We start from the raw sequence: 14,840 nt of genomic DNA, 5'->3' as shown, positions 1-14,840 counted from the left end.
CCTTTAACCACTTGACCAACTCGGATTTGAAATTCTGCTATTTGGAAGTTTCACTTATCCTGCTTCCTCGTCATGTTTATGTGTAGTCTATGAAGACTATACTTTAGATTCAGCTGACTCGTGTTCGAGTCCCCTTTTCGGCTCACCTGCGTTTATGCACACATGGAGGTGAGCGCGGGGATCGAACCTGAGTCCCCTGAACCGAAAGCAAAGTTTTAGACCACTTGATCATCACGGTTGATTTTTTCGATGAATTTTTGGTCCTATTCATAGAATACACGCAAACATGACGAGGAAGCAGGATAAGTATAACTTCCAAATAGCAGAATTTCAAATCCGAGTTGGTCAAGTGGTTAAAGGCCATACTTTAGATCCAGCCCACTCGTGTTCGAGTCCCTTCTATCTACTCACCTGCAGCTCCAGAATATATATTTTTCTCGTTCTCGAAGCTGAGACCCGGAAGTAAAAGGCGGACCAAAACCGGAAACGAGTCTTTGTTTTCCATGGCGTTTTGTTCGCTCATATTTTTGGCGTTCTTCAAACACGTGAGCGAAGAACTTTCGGTCTAAGTCAGGCATTTTTGGATTTTTTGAAAATGCGCAGGAGACGACCACAGTGCAGGAACGTTGTCTTCGCGTCGGCTGCTGGCTGTCTGCGTGCAAAAGTGGCGACGTGTTGTGCAAAGGTAACGCGTGCTCAACTTTTCCTCCTTTTCACCGGATGCTTGTAAAATAATATTTGTCTCTTTAAAAAAAGAAATAAACATTGTCTTCTGTTAAGCTTGTCTCGATTCGATCAAAACATTGGGCGCATCTACACAATCAAACGAGATATAATGCTAATCCGATTTTTGAATGGAAATTTATTTCGACCGTCAAAAACGATCAATCATGTGAGCTATCTTGGAGTACAAATATGTTTTGAATGCAATAATAGATCACTCTAACTGGCTAATTATATTGTAAACGACGGTTTACAGTTGCTTTTTCTTAGAAATAATGAATAGTCAGCTCGTCGTAAAAACCAAAAATATGACATTTAATGATCTCTCGCGTGTTCTCTAAAACAGATCAACTGTTCCAGACGTCCATTTTGTTGTTTTGCAGCAATAAGGAGTCAAAGTATACACCCCTAACTTGGTAATCGAAATTTGAATATTCAATGAGTACTCATTAAGTATTCACAAGGCCAGACAGAATGACTATTTTGGTCATTTTACTGATTTATTTTACATTGTTCGGTTGCCCGAACGTCAGCATTTAAAAAAATGACCAAAATGCACATCTGTGCTTTTCACACGACAGCGTTAGACATAACACTGGCTGACAGGCTGTACAAGATAGCAGCAGCAGCAGCACAGGGCATCATTTTGTGTGCTTGAGGAGCTGTATGATGTCACTGAAGTGAACTTTGGCCTTAGTTTCATGGACTGTGTGACATTTGAACACGCATCGGTCAACGCTTCTGAACCTGTGCTTTGAAATGGCATTCCTGGGTTAATGTTAAATTCATATCTACAATGACAGACGCAACATTTTCTCCAAAGCACATGTTCAGAAGCAGTGAGTGATGTTGTTGTCAGCTTCCACGTGTGTCAGTGTTGTGCAGTCCATGCTTCGTCAAGCAAACAACACGACGTCCTCTGCTGCCGGCTTAACCCTTGTTACAATTTTGACAATTTTTTTGTAGATTTTTGCGTGTTGTCATCTTTAAATCAAAGACAAAGCATAAAAATTGTGTGATATGAAATACTCCAATTCATGTTTTGGGCATATAGATATCGATATTTGTTTTGGTCATAGCACAGTACTGCTTTTATTGTCCATAGAGGGCAAAAATACAACAACAACAAAAAAAAAAAGAACGACGTGTATGTATAGCGCTGATGCCACTGAACATGTCAAGTGGTTGAAAGTAAAATAAATATTCAGGAATAATACTTTTACAAGTTTTTAAAAAATTGCATGTTGCATTATCTAAAATTATTTACATCAACTGCAGCACAAGGGTTAAATGTACTGCCTGTCAGCCAGTGTCGGTGTTAAACTTGAGTCAAGCTTTATTGCTAAAATGATGTGAAAATGTTCTAAAAAAAATGCTTGTCAACATATTGTCCGGCTGGAATCAGAGTCGGCGTGTTTTGTGTCTCACAGAGTTGAATTAAAGTGGCCTTCTTATGGACGGCAACCGGGGTTGTTGGGGTTTTGTCCTGGAAGACGTTTGGCCTCTGGTCCGAGCAGACTTCTTGGATTGATGCTCAAGGCCAGAAAGGGCGAGCTGTCCTTTTCTGGCGTTTGCGCATGAACCCAGGAAACCTGCTCGGACCAGAGGCCAAACGTCTTCCAGGACAAAACCCCAACAACGCCGGTTGCCGTCCGTAACCGCACCCACTTTACATAGCCCCGCATGCAGGACCAGAAATTTTAATGTAAATTTGTTTGCAGACCCCGCCCACATCAACCAATCACAACGCAGCATGGGAGATTTACTTTGCATAACCACGCCCACGCGCGTCCGGCGCAACCAATCAGGTGGCGGCATGCAAATTTTATTTGCATATACCACGCCCACCCGACCAAAATTGCAATATGCAAATCGATTTGCATGGCCGCGCCCACAGCTGATTAGCATAGCCAATCGGATTACGTTATGCAAATTTATTTGCATAACCACGCCCACAACAACCAATCAAAAGACGGCACGCAAATTTATTTGCATAGCCACGCCCACCCGGGCCCGCTGTGGCGATATATTTGCATATCCCCGCCCACAACGGACAACAGCCAATCAGAATGCACTGTGCAAATAACATTTGCATTGGCCCGCCTACATTAACCCGGTCCAGCCAATCAGATGACGACATGTAAATTCATATTTGCATAGACTCCGCCCACTGCGGCCTGATTACCAATTTGCATAGCCTCGCCCATATTTACCCAGCCAACCAATCAAAATGGGGCATGAAAATGTATTTGCATAGCCCCGCCCACAAGTTCCCACGTCAACCAATCAGAGCTGTATTTCAACATATTTGCATAACTCCACCCACCCACAGGCTTCGCATAACCACTCCCATTATGCTAATTTATACTCATTAGCATAGCCCCGCCCCTTCACAGCAGCCAATCGGATTGCTGCCATATTTGCATAGCCACACCCCCCAACCCCACCCACTTTAATTGATGAAGGAAGTCGAGATGTGGTTTTGTTTATTTTATTTTACAAGAATACATGTTAAAAGACAAAGTAAAAAAAAAGTTAAAGTAAAAAAAAAGTTAAAGTAAAAAAAAAGTTAAAGTAAAAAAAAAGTTAAAGTAAAAAAAAAGTTAAAGTAAAAAAAAAGTTAAAGTAAAAAAAAAGTTAAAGTAAAAAAAAAGTTAAAGTAAAAAAAAAGTTAAAGTAAAAAAAAAGTTAAAGTAAAAAAAAAGTTAGCGTTGAAATTACAAAAAAAATAAGTTCAAAAAAAGTTGAAAAAATTATAAAAAAAACTACTCACCGAAAAGGTCCAAGTTGGATGACTTTGCAGCCTTCTACTTTTCGTTGCCTGGCAAAGTGAGCCTGTGACAGCAGAGCTGGACCAACACTTGGACCCAAGACAAAAATGAGATTGGAGAGTTTCAAGTCCCCTTGTGCAGAAATGCAATTTAAAATGTGATCAAACTAACCAGCACTGAAGGTGATGCCACATAAGTTGTCTGGGACTCGCACGTTCAGCTCCTGTGCAACAAATATGGCGTCAAAGAAGGGATTAAGAAAACTGTCAAGCATTCAATACTTACTGCCCATTGTGGAACCTCTTCCAGCTGATTGCATCAAGCCAAGTGTTGGACGACAGTCGGCGCCTGGTGAAGTGGACCTAAAGAAAAAGGACACCGGCTTACAGCGCATTTCTGGTGCAGCAAATTTTAGACTAGAAGAAACCCACCAGGGAGGAAGAGGACCTGGGCAGTCATCGGACCTTGAAGAAAAACCGCCAAGTTGCAGCGCGCGCACACACACACACACACACACACACGTGTATGCACCCGTGCAACTTTTCTTGTTGGCACGCTGCTCCAAAGTTGGCTTCAGCCCCTTCTGGACGTCGTCCTCCAGCTGACCAAGCAGAAGCAGAGTAAGCGGTCAAAAATGGGTGCTGCGTGACCAAGGTTTTGTTGACATGACCATTTATTTCACTTGCAGGTTCCTTGTCAAGTTGCAGACCGCAAGGAGGGAGAGGAAAAAGGGTGCACTTGAGCCCACCAATTCCAGGAAGACCCTTTCCCCAGGCAGTGTGACGTCACTTCTGGAAAACAGCAAGACACCAGTCAAAACATTCACCCAGCGTGGTTTTGATGGAAACGGTTCGAGATGAAACCCACCGCCACAAGCACCGACTTCAACCAAAGTTTGCCACCGTCTCTATGCGGTCCTCCGGCTGAGGAAGAGAAAGCCGATGGATGACGTTGGGCTTCACAGGCTACCATGTAGCGGAGGCAGGCAGCGTTTGTCACCAATGTCTGAATGACCATCTGAAGAAAGGGGAGGAGAGAAAAAAATATATAATTTTTTTTTTTCTTCTCAGTAGACTGTTGGAATCTTCTGGAGCCAGTTGCCAGTTCTGCAAAGAGACGAAATGAGCAGAGTCGCATGCATACCCTCAAACACTAACCAAGCGCTTCCTTGTGAGAAGGTCTGACGTAGACGTCATGGTGGGGCGGGGGCCAACTTGGATTTCTGGAGGGAAACGAGGTAAGAAACCTTGAAGGCCTTCAGTGGGAAATTTCCAGTCAAACTATTAGTTTTTCGAGTCAGACCTTTTTTCCCCCCCACCCATCCTGCGACAGAGGGAGCGCGGGGGATGTCCAACCGCTTGCGAGGGCCTCAGAGTGGACAAGCCTGAACACAAACAGGAGGTACGCAATGGACCCGTCAAGCTTTTAATTCAGTTTCGTTTTAATGTGGGTCAACTTGAAAGATTTCAGCTGCAATGTCGAAACTCTTTGCCCAGCGGGTGCAGCGTCTTTGTGGCCAAGGTGCAGACTCCACGATGGCACCAACTGGAAGCTTCTCTGCACAGTCAAAAAGAAAAAAAAAAAAAAAAGGGAAAAATAAAAATGCTCGTTGATCATGACTTCATGTTCGCTCCACCACCTGCAACAACAAACAGTCATTTTTTAAAATCCGTCTTTTCCAACAGAAGCATCACTGGCGAAAAAGATCAACGGGACTTGAGCCTGTCCACCGTCTTCCCGGAGTGGATGCAGATTCAGGTTCTCCGGGGCCAAGAATTGTTTTGGCGCCGCCTAGTGGACATAAGCAGAAAGAGACAAAATTCGTAGAGGATGTTAAATGTACCTTTTTACACTGTCCAGAGAGACATTTGTCCCAGTGCAGCTTTGGGGGGCACCTGCAAAAAAGAAATGCGTTGAAAATAAGCCATTTTGCTTTGCAACATGCTCAAACCCAGCAGACGGCCCCATTCGCTGTCGTCTTGTTCCTCGGGCAGCTCTGGATGAAGTCAAGATGCCGTTTGACCTGCGCACACACAAAAAGGATGTCGGAGAGCGAATTGAAGTCATTTACGACGTCCTTACACTCCTTCCGTCTCATCAAGGAGCAAAACGGCAACCGCTTCCGAGGGCCCCAGAGTGGACAAGCCTGAACACAAACAGGAGGTACGCAATGGACCCGTCTGGGTTTTATTTCGGTTTCATTTTAATGTGGGTCAACTTGAAAGATTTCAGCTGCAATTTCGAAACTCTTTGCCCAGCAGGTGCAGAGTCTTGGTGACCACGGTTCAGACTCCATGATGGCACCAACTGGAAGCTTCTCTGCACAGTCAAAGAGAGAAAAAAAAAAAAGCTCATCTCAACAAACGTTTGTTGTTGCAAGTGAAGGAGGAAACATGACAATCGCATTTTTTAGTCTCTTTTCCAACAGAAGCATCACTGGCGAAAAAGAGCGACTGCAGGGCCAAGAGATGCTTTGGCACCACCTGAGCAGAAAGAAAAACAAAATGAGTAGCAAGTACAGAATGGTAAATGTACCTTCGATGGTCCCAAGAGACATTCGTCCCAGTGCAGCTTTGGGGGAACCTGCAAAAGAGAAAATGCGTTATAAAATGTTCACTTGAGCCATTTTGCTTTGCAGCGTGCTCAAAATCAGCAGACGCCCCCATTCGCCGTCGTCTTGTTTGTCAGGCAGCTCTGGATGCCGTTTGACCTGCGCACACACAAAAAGGATGTCAGAAAGAGTGGATTGTTATTTACGATGTCCTTACCTTCCTTCAGTTTTGTCCAGGAGCAAAACGGAAACTTGAGGCGGGACTCTCAACTTTCTTTTTCAAGACGTCTGGGGAGCGCAGTTTGCAATGAGGTAGTGTGCAGCACCAAATTTTGAAATCCTCCGCCTAAGAAAAAAAAAAAAAGGAAAAGTGCACACTTTTTGTCTGTGGTTCCTACCTGAATCACGTCATCACTCGAAGCCTCCTGTAAGCTCATCTTCATGCGCTGAAAAATTAAAACACGATTTCAGAGTTGTATGCGCAGGAGTGTTTTTGTCTCTTACCAGTGACGAGCGCAGGGCTGAGCTGGACACCTCGGCAGTGGCCTGCAGTGTAACGGGTGGGCTGAAAAGACAGTGAAATAGTTGGCAATGTGACTTTTGGTAAGGACATTTAAACAGCCCCCCACCCCCGCTCTAAAAAAATATAGTCGCAGATAGCCATTTTTACAGTCAATTTGGCCAGTCACTTGAAGATGCCAAGCCTGTGAACAGAAATTGCAGAATTACAACAAAGTAAGAGCAGGGTGTCATTTAAATGGTGGAAATAAGAACGCTGGCAACTTACCTTCTCAGCACGCTGGAAAAATAAAAAATAAAAATCAAACGGTGCCATTTAAAATTGCAGGCGACTTACCTTTGTAGAGTTGAACAGCCTGAAAACGAGAATTAATGTTAAGTTCCAGAACGTTCGGTTTGTTAAACGCTTGCAACTTACCTTCTCGGCGTGCTGGGAAAGAAAAAGAAAATTACAAAACGAGAGTTAGTTCCATCGAGCCGTTGCAAATTGCAGGCGACTTACCGTGGAAGAGTTGAACGGCCTGAAAAAGTGAATTAATGTTAATAGTTACAAAAGGTTAGCGATGAAAAGACGAAAAAGAAACCTCAAACGTTGAGTTTGTTAAACGCTTGCAACTTACCTTCTCGGCGTGCTGTAAAGGAAAAAGAAAATTGCAAAACGAGAGTTAGTTCAAAAGAACACAATGCCATTTAAACGTGCAGGCGACTTACCGTGAAAGAGTTGAACAGCCTGAAAAAGTGAATTGTTGTTAAAAGTTAGAAAAGTTAGCAATGACAAAAGACAAAAAAAGAAAGTTAAAGGGTTCACCTTGCCAAGCCTTGTGGTCGTCTTGCCGCGATGTGGACGTGAAGTCAGCCTGGAGAGGAAAGAGACGGCTTGTTGAATTAGTCGCAGCTTAAATAGGTTTTCGCTAACGACGTCATCACGTGTTGTTTTTTTTTAAAAGCTTTATTTAACAAAGAAGAAGTAAAAAAAATAAATTGTGAGAAACAATTCCGAAAGAAAAATGTGGGTAAATGCGAGCTCGAGGCGAGGTTCGAACCCGCTCTCACCGGATGGCCCCGTTTGTCTCTAACCATTAGGCCAATGGTGCTGGTGATTTCCGGCATTGAAAAAGGTATTTTAGTGTCTTTGTCATTTTTGGAGCACTACTGTTTTTACTGCGAATAAATATAAACTCCAACTGGTCAATTTTCAAATCCGATTTGGTCTAGTGGTTAAAGACCATACTTTAGATTCAGCCGACTCGTGTTCGAGTCCCCTTTTCGGCTCACCTGCATTTATGCACACATGGAGGTGAGCGCGGGGATCGAACCCGAGTCGCCTGAACCGAAAGCAAAGCTTTTACCACTGGACCATCACGGTTGAGGTTTTCGGCCGATTTTCTGTCCTATTCATAGACTACACGCAAACATGACGAGGAAGCAGGATAAGTATAACTTCCAAATGGTCAATTTTCAAATCCGAGTTGGTCAAGTGGTTAAAGACCGTACTTTAGATTCAGCTGACTCGTGTTCGAGTCCCCTTTTCGGCTCACCTGCATTTATGCACACATGGATCGAACCCGAGTCGCCTGAACCGAAAGCAAAGCATTATACCACTGAACCATCACGGTTGATTTTTTCGGCGAATTTTTGGTCGTATTCATAGAATACACATAAACATGACAAGGACGAATGGGTATAATTTCCAAATCCTCCATTTTCATATCCAAGTCGATCTAGTGGTTTGGAGACTACACTTTGGGTTGAGTTGACTCGTGTACGAGTCCCTTTTTTCTACTCACCTATGCACACATGTTGGTGATTCCGGGAATCGAACCCGAGTCGCCCGAACCGGATGCAAAGTTTTAGTCCACTGGACCATCACAGTTGAGTTTTTCGGCAAGCTCAATGGTATATTCGTAGTTTACAACTGAACATGACGAAAGTTTGAATTCCAATTTATTACTTTGATGGCGATAAGGGGATAAATGTTACTCTCGTTTTCGATCAGTCGATACGAAGTCATCCCCATTCCCCATTCTTGAGTGTAGTTACCCTGGTCATTCACAAATGAGGAGTATTGCAAGGCACCTTGCCCGTCTCCCTTTTCCTCGAACCTTTTATCAGGACTTCAGCACAGGAGTATTCTAATTATTTATTTTTGTTGTGTGTGCAACTGACTTTAACAAAAAGAACACCAAAGAATTGTTGGTTATTTCAGCTTTATTTGAAGGAACACAAGATGACAAAAAACGACCATGTATAGTCAGGCGTTTTTAGCCGAAAAAAAAGACCATGTATAGTAAGCCGTTTTTAGCTGAAAAAAACGACCATGTATAGTCAGGCATTTTTAGCCGAAAAAAAATGACCATGTATCGTAAGGCATTTTTAGCCGAAAAAAACGACATAGTATAGTAAGGCGTTTTTAGCCCGAAGAAAATGACATAGTATAGTAAGGCGTTTTTAGCTAAAAAAAAAAACAACATAGTATAGTAAGGCGTTTTTAGGCCGAAAAAACAACATAGTATAGTAAGGCGTTTTTAGCCCGAAAAAAACCACATAGTATAGTAAGGCGTTTTTAGCCTGAAAAAAACCCCACATAGTATAGTAAGGTGTTTTTAGCCCGAAAAAAACGACATAGTATAGTAATCCGTTTTTAGCCCAAAAAATGACATAGTATAGTAAGGCGTTTTTAGCCCGAAAAAAACGACATAGTATAGTAAGGCGTTTTTAGCCCAAAAAAACGACATAGTATAGTAAGGCGTTTTTAGCCCGAAAAAAACGACATAGTATAGTAAGGCGTTTTTAGCCCGAAAAAAACGACATAGTATAGTAAGGCGTTTTTAGGCCGAAAAAAACGACATATTATAGTAAGGCGTTTTTAGCCAAAAAAAACGACATAGTATAGTAAGGCGTTTTTAGGCCGAAAAAAACGACATAGTATAGTAAGGCGTTTTTAGCCAAAAAAAACTACATAGTATAGTAAGGCGTTTTTAGGCCGAAAAAAACGACATAGTATAGTAAGGCGTTTTTAGCCCAAAAAAACGACATAGTATAGTAAGGCGTTTTTAGCCCGAAAAAAACGACATAGTATAGTAAGGCGTTTTTAGCCAAAAAAAACGACATAGTATAGTAAGGCGTTTTTAGGCCGAAAAAAACGACATAGTATAGTAAGGCGTTTTTAGCCAAAAAAAACTACATAGTATAGTAAGGCGTTTTTAGGCCGAAAAAAACTACATAGTATAGTAAGGCGTTTTTAGGCCGAAAAAAACGACATAGTATAGTAAGGCGTTTTTAGCCAAAAAAAACGACATAGTATAGTAAGGCGTTTTTAGGCCGAAAAAAACGACATAGTATAGTAAGGCGTTTTTAGCCAAAAAAAAACGACATAGTATAGTAAGGCATTTTTAGCCAAAAAAAACCACATAGTATAGTAAGGCGTTTTTAGCCCGAAAAAAACCACATAGTATAGTAAGGCGTTTTTAGGCCGAAAAAAACGACATAATATATATAGTAAGGCGTTTTTAGCCAAAAAAAAACGACATAGTATAGTAAGGCGTTTTTAGCCAAAAAAAACCACATAGTATAGTAAGGCGTTTTTAGCCCGAAAAAAACGACATAGTATAGTAAGGCGTTTTTAGGCCGAAAAAAACGACATAGTATAGTAAGGCGTTTTTAGCCCAAAAAAACGACATAGTATAGTAAGGCGTTTTTAGCCAAAAAAAACGACATAGTATAGTAAGGCGTTTGTAGCTAAAAAAAACCCGCCATAGTATAGTTTTTTCGGGTTAATAGCACCCCTGTCACTATGGGGCTTGGTCCCACACAGACACACAATCGGGGGCAGGGAGGGCATTACTACTGGTTGGGTGAGGGGAGGTGGAGGGGGGGATTAGCCCTGTTAGGAATCTATGTAGCCCCAGTTAATCCCCTCCAGCATTTTATTTGAGATTCTAAAATCTATTCATAAATTTATTTCTCAGTCCCGTCTAGTAATCAAGTCTAAACTCGGGAGAGAAAATCCTGGAGATGTTCAGAGGTCACATGCACGGCCAATTAAATCATCTGCAAGTGAAGCTATTACAGTTTACCCGCCAATATCACGCACGGAAACCTCGTGAGTCTATTTTCTGTTCCCGTAAAGTTAAGCACGCTTATATGGATTCGGAACATGAATTACTCACAAAAAGTTTTTTTTTTAATTAAATAAAAAGCCAACACAATACAGTATCATTTAAATAACTTGACGTTAAAATGGTACAAAAGTTATATAACAAACTCTACAATATTTACATCACCCTAAAAGATACATCACTGAACTGATTAAAGTGTTTCAATGTGTAAATAGTGCCGCTTGTTTAGTTGGATCTCGTCTTAAAATATATATACACAGTATATACGGTACACAGAAACACCATGTCAAATGTTTTCCAAATATTTACGGAATGTACAGGCCATTGCAAAAAAAAAAAAAAAAATAGGGGCAAAATTAAAACCTCAGCACACCCGAATGCTTCCAAATTGTTTTTACAGAAAAAAAAAAAAAAGGATTTGTGACTACCGAGAAGATTTTCAAGCACGCCGCTTTTGAAAAGCTCGATTAATTTTGAACGTAGTGGGTAAACTTAGTTGGCAGATTGTCCACAGGATAAACGGTCGGTCCCGTTTTCATCATGGGTGGCCCGTTTAAGAGAGTACAGTGACACTTTGTGACCACTTCCACCAGAAAGATCTTCAGCAGTACCTTGGCGAACTCTTTTCCGACACACATCCTTGAGCCCCCGCCAAAAGGAATGTACTGGAACCTCGTGGAGTCCGTCAAAGCTTTTGTCATGAAGCGCTCGGGCTGGAAGTCTTCTTTGTTGGGGAAGATATCTGCCACGTCGTGGGTGTCACAGATACTATAGATGACGTTCCAACCTTTGGGAATTTGATATCCCTGAAAAGGTTAAAGGTGGACTTGGTGAGTAGAGGAAGACAGAATAGAGATTGCAAGTGTCGGTGATCTTGAACTTACATTGAGTTCAAATGTTTTTAGCGCCACGCGAAAGCCTCCGGGGACGGGTGGGTTTATCCTTAATGTTTCTTTAATCACGCAACCCGTATACTTCAAACGCTCCAAAGATTCGATATTCAAACTCTGCGGTCGCATCCCTCGCTCCTCCTGAACACAAAAGGAGAGCGGTGAGGACATTTATTAGGACCGGAAATTCAACGGGTTTCCAATAACGTGATATTACCTTGTCAATCAGCTCCCGCCTCAATTTTTCCACCACTTCAGGGTGGAGGCCCAGAAACATAATCAGAGAGGTAGCCGTGCTGGCGGTGGTTTCATGCCCCCCGAATAGTAGTTCTGTAGCAGACTCCTTAATAGCCTGCGGGGAAGGAACGCCGCTTTGTTGTTTTTTTTCCCCTCCAAACGCCAAACGAGACAATGTCGTCGGGGTCGTCAGTGTTGTTGTTACCTGCATGCTAAATGTCTCGCCGTTCTTACTGCCGCTGTCTATGAGTTGCTGCAGAGCATCTCCGTGTTTGGACTCGTTCGGTGACTCCCGGATCTTTTTCTTGATGTTCTCCTCGATTTTGGAATGGATGAAATTCCGAGCTTTCAGACCCTAGAAAATAAAACGCAGGACAGAATTAAGAGGCTAAAATAGCACATCCGGCCGGTATCTACATCCATCTGGAGGACGAAAGTAAAACTTGTTTTTCTTACCCTGTACAATCCACTGAACGGCACATCGATGGGCAGAGAAAAAAGATTCTTGATCATCTCCTCAAACGCCTCGACCAGTTGCCGCTCGTCGGTCCTAATCTGCTCCGGCTCGAAGCCCAGAAGGATCCTCATGGCGATGCGGAACATCAGACGCTTCATTTCTGGGTACACCAGCACACAAGAATCTCTCGCCAGCCACTCCTTCACGGCGGCGCGAATCTCCTCCTGGATGACCGGGATGTATAACTCCAAAGCTTCCCTGGAGAATGCCCGCATTATGGCCTGGAGAGAAGCCAGGATTGTTAAAACTGTTGTCATATCCTTTGATGATCATTTTTATTGTACATGGCACAGTTAGAGTAATCAGCCTTTTTACTTTCATTCGTCCAGTACATTTCTGATTGTCAACATAAAATTAATGTACAGTACTTACTTCTCCGGTTACCAATACAGTGACCCCTCGCTCTAACGTGGTTCACTTTCTGCGGCGTCGCTGTTTCACTGATTTTTTGTTTAGTGCAGTTTTTTAATGCTTTTGACCCTTTAAATCAGAACGCGGCGCCGCGTGTCGACAGTACAGTATTTCCAAAAACTATGATAGTTATTTGTTGAAAACGTTTGGGGTTTTTTTTTTGGTAATTGGACCTGAAAACAGGTTTTGGTCTTTGATTTCATTGTATATATATATTTAAGTATTGTATAATAACTGTAAAAAAAATAAAGTTCACTACTTCACGGATTTGACTTATCACTGACTGGTTCTTTTTTGACCGTAACCTCCGCGATAAACGAGGGATTACTGTCTACAGACAAAGCCACGAGACGAAACAGGAATTCAGTTTACCCCCCCCCCCCCCCCAACTCTTGGGTATCACACAACATAAGAGACTCGAACTATTTATGTTAACTACACTTAAATATAACTGTTTTTATTGTTAATAAAAGCAGGAAGATTTTTTTTAAACAACGTGTTGCTGAATATACCTCCTGGTCGAAAAGTATTTCAATAGTTTCTCAAGTGATTAAAACGACTGCGCATTGTCAAATGAGCTTTAAGTCTTCACCTTTTTCTTGGTTTTGTGCTGGGTTCCGTGCACGTTTGACAGCGTATCCGAGCCCAGGATAGTGCGCACTGAGGCGGGCCACTGGACGGACACGAGCTTGTGTTCCCCGAGGAGAATCTGCCTCACGTTGTCGCCGCCGGTCACGCGCACCGTGGGGTTCCCGAATAGGTGAGTCCGGTAGATGTAGCCGTACTTTTGCCGCTTCATGCGAAGAAACTTTCTTCTCTGGACAACACCCCGAATAAAAAAAACAAAAGAATACAGTAAATGGGCCCAGTAGTAATCATCGCGATGGTATACTTATGACGTCAACACCTTGCTTACCTGCAGGATGAGCTGCAGCGTCTCCCCAAAGAAAGGCAAACCCATGGACCCCGGCGGCAGGGGGCTGGCGCAACTCGGATCTCTACCCCGGGTCATGTAAACTTCCCATAGCTTGACGGCAACCAAAAAGAGCAGAACGGGAAGCACGATGGTGCACAGGAAGGTAGCCAGCAGCGTGCTCAGAGCCATGTCGGTCTCGGCAGCGAATCCGCTCAGGTGAATGTCGGTCGACCGAGCGAGGCGCCCTTTTTATAGGCTAACCGGGGAAGTCCGCGCAGCCCGTCACCTTCTCCGCCCGCAGATAAATTAGTTCACTCAAAGTTCATCTTTAATTGTGGGTGTCGCTTGGCCCCGCCCCCCGGCCCCGTCCTCGCTGCCTGACTTGCCTCACCATTTGTTCCGAGGGCCAAGCACACATCTTTTAATCCTTTTACCTCCCGTAGCACGCAGAACAATCCTTGGCAGATTTCACTGAGAAAAGGTGATGATTCCCCGCGAGACAAAAGAAGCGCGTCCCCGAGACGCCTTTTGTTGGCTATAAGGCAACTGGTTTACACACTCATGAGGTCGGGTTTAAGCCCCGCTTGTCGGATCGGCGATCGTGCCTGCGGGGGCGAGCTTACATTCAAGAGCATTTTCAGCTGCTTCGCAAAATACAAAAAGCGGAGGCTGAAGAATGTCTTAATCCTTCTCTCTGGGTGTCATTCGTAGTTAAGGTCTTAACTGAAGGCACGTGTGTCAAACCCAAGGCCCGGGGGCCAGATCCGGCCCACCAAATTATATTTTGTGGCCCGCGAAAGCAAATTGTGTGCCAACTTGTTCAAATCTGTACCCAAATGTCAAATTGTCATGTGAAATAAATAACGTTGAGATTTTGCAGTAATTTTGTTACCCTGTTTACACTCACTTGAACAATAATTAAACAAACTATCATCATCCACTTGACTGATTTCAATCTATTCATTTGTTTTTACAAGTAATAATTTTGTGGTTTCACCGTCATAACGGCCCTCCGAGGGAAGACTCCAAATTGGCCCGCGACTGAAATGAGTTTGACACCCCTGATTTAAGCGACACAAGATAAACGTATTCGCATATATGAGTCATCTCACTTCCATCTGAAACTCTCTCTGACATAGAACCTTAGCCATAAACTTGAACAAATATGATATCAAGAAACATGCCAA

The 14,840-nt window shown here is 43.0% G+C and overlaps 1 protein-coding gene and 2 long non-coding RNA genes across 8 annotated transcripts; 1 reads left to right on the top strand and 2 right to left on the bottom strand.

The window, feature by feature from the left end:
- Positions 1-350: 350 nt before the first annotated feature.
- LOC147189506 (uncharacterized) lies at positions 351-6,523 on the top strand. Of its 6 annotated transcripts, XR_015104048.1 has the most exons (8): positions 355-685; positions 3,804-4,114; positions 4,183-4,475; positions 4,568-4,731; positions 4,827-4,895; positions 5,180-5,657; positions 5,756-6,019; positions 6,133-6,523. It is a non-coding gene; the product is annotated as an uncharacterized LOC147189506 (long non-coding RNA). The 6 variants fall into 6 exon arrangements; XR_015104044.1 differs by having other exon boundaries at positions 351-685; positions 4,991-5,657; positions 5,756-6,523; XR_015104045.1 differs by having other exon boundaries at positions 352-685; positions 4,565-4,731; positions 5,756-6,523.
- On the bottom strand, positions 3,483-3,857 carry LOC147189507 (uncharacterized). Its single transcript, XR_015104049.1, has 2 exons — positions 3,780-3,857; positions 3,483-3,717 (listed from the first exon to the last, which is right to left on the bottom strand). It is a non-coding gene; the product is annotated as an uncharacterized LOC147189507 (long non-coding RNA).
- A 4,198-nt stretch (positions 6,524-10,721) lies between the features above and the next one.
- Positions 10,722-14,524, bottom strand: LOC147189505 (cytochrome P450 26A1-like). Its single transcript, XM_086138633.1, has 7 exons — positions 13,654-14,524; positions 13,330-13,554; positions 12,266-12,547; positions 12,015-12,164; positions 11,790-11,924; positions 11,567-11,713; positions 10,722-11,488 (listed from the first exon to the last, which is right to left on the bottom strand). The coding sequence occupies exons 1-7, from the start codon at positions 13,840-13,842 to the stop codon at positions 11,150-11,152; spliced, it is 1,467 nt and encodes a 488-aa protein (XP_085994759.1). The 5' UTR covers positions 13,843-14,524; the 3' UTR covers positions 10,722-11,149.
- Positions 14,525-14,840: the final 316 nt, after the last annotated feature.

The sequence above is a fragment of the Hippocampus guttulatus genome, chromosome 19 (genome assembly GCF_054856545.1).
Source record: "Hippocampus guttulatus isolate MCC_2025c chromosome 19, RoL_Hgut_1.0, whole genome shotgun sequence".
In the NCBI taxonomy this organism is placed as follows: domain Eukaryota; kingdom Metazoa; phylum Chordata; class Actinopteri; order Syngnathiformes; family Syngnathidae; genus Hippocampus; species Hippocampus guttulatus.
This window is presented reverse-complemented; position numbering and strand designations above follow the sequence as displayed.

What these genes read in the sequence shown, in the direction of transcription:
- LOC147189505 (XM_086138633.1), bottom strand. Translation starts at nt 13,842, where the DNA reads ATGGCTCTGAGCACGCTGCTGGCTACCTTCCTGTGCACCATCGTGCTT. An exon ending in CGCTGCAGCTCATCCTGCAG is followed by an intron (nt 13,555 to 13,653) that starts GTAAGCAAGGTG and finishes GGTGTTGTCCAG; the next exon opens with AGAAGAAAGTTTCTTCGCAT. An exon ending in GCGAGACATTTAGCATGCAG is followed by an intron (nt 11,925 to 12,014) that starts GTAACAACAACA and finishes CCTTCCCCGCAG; the next exon opens with GCTATTAAGGAGTCTGCTAC.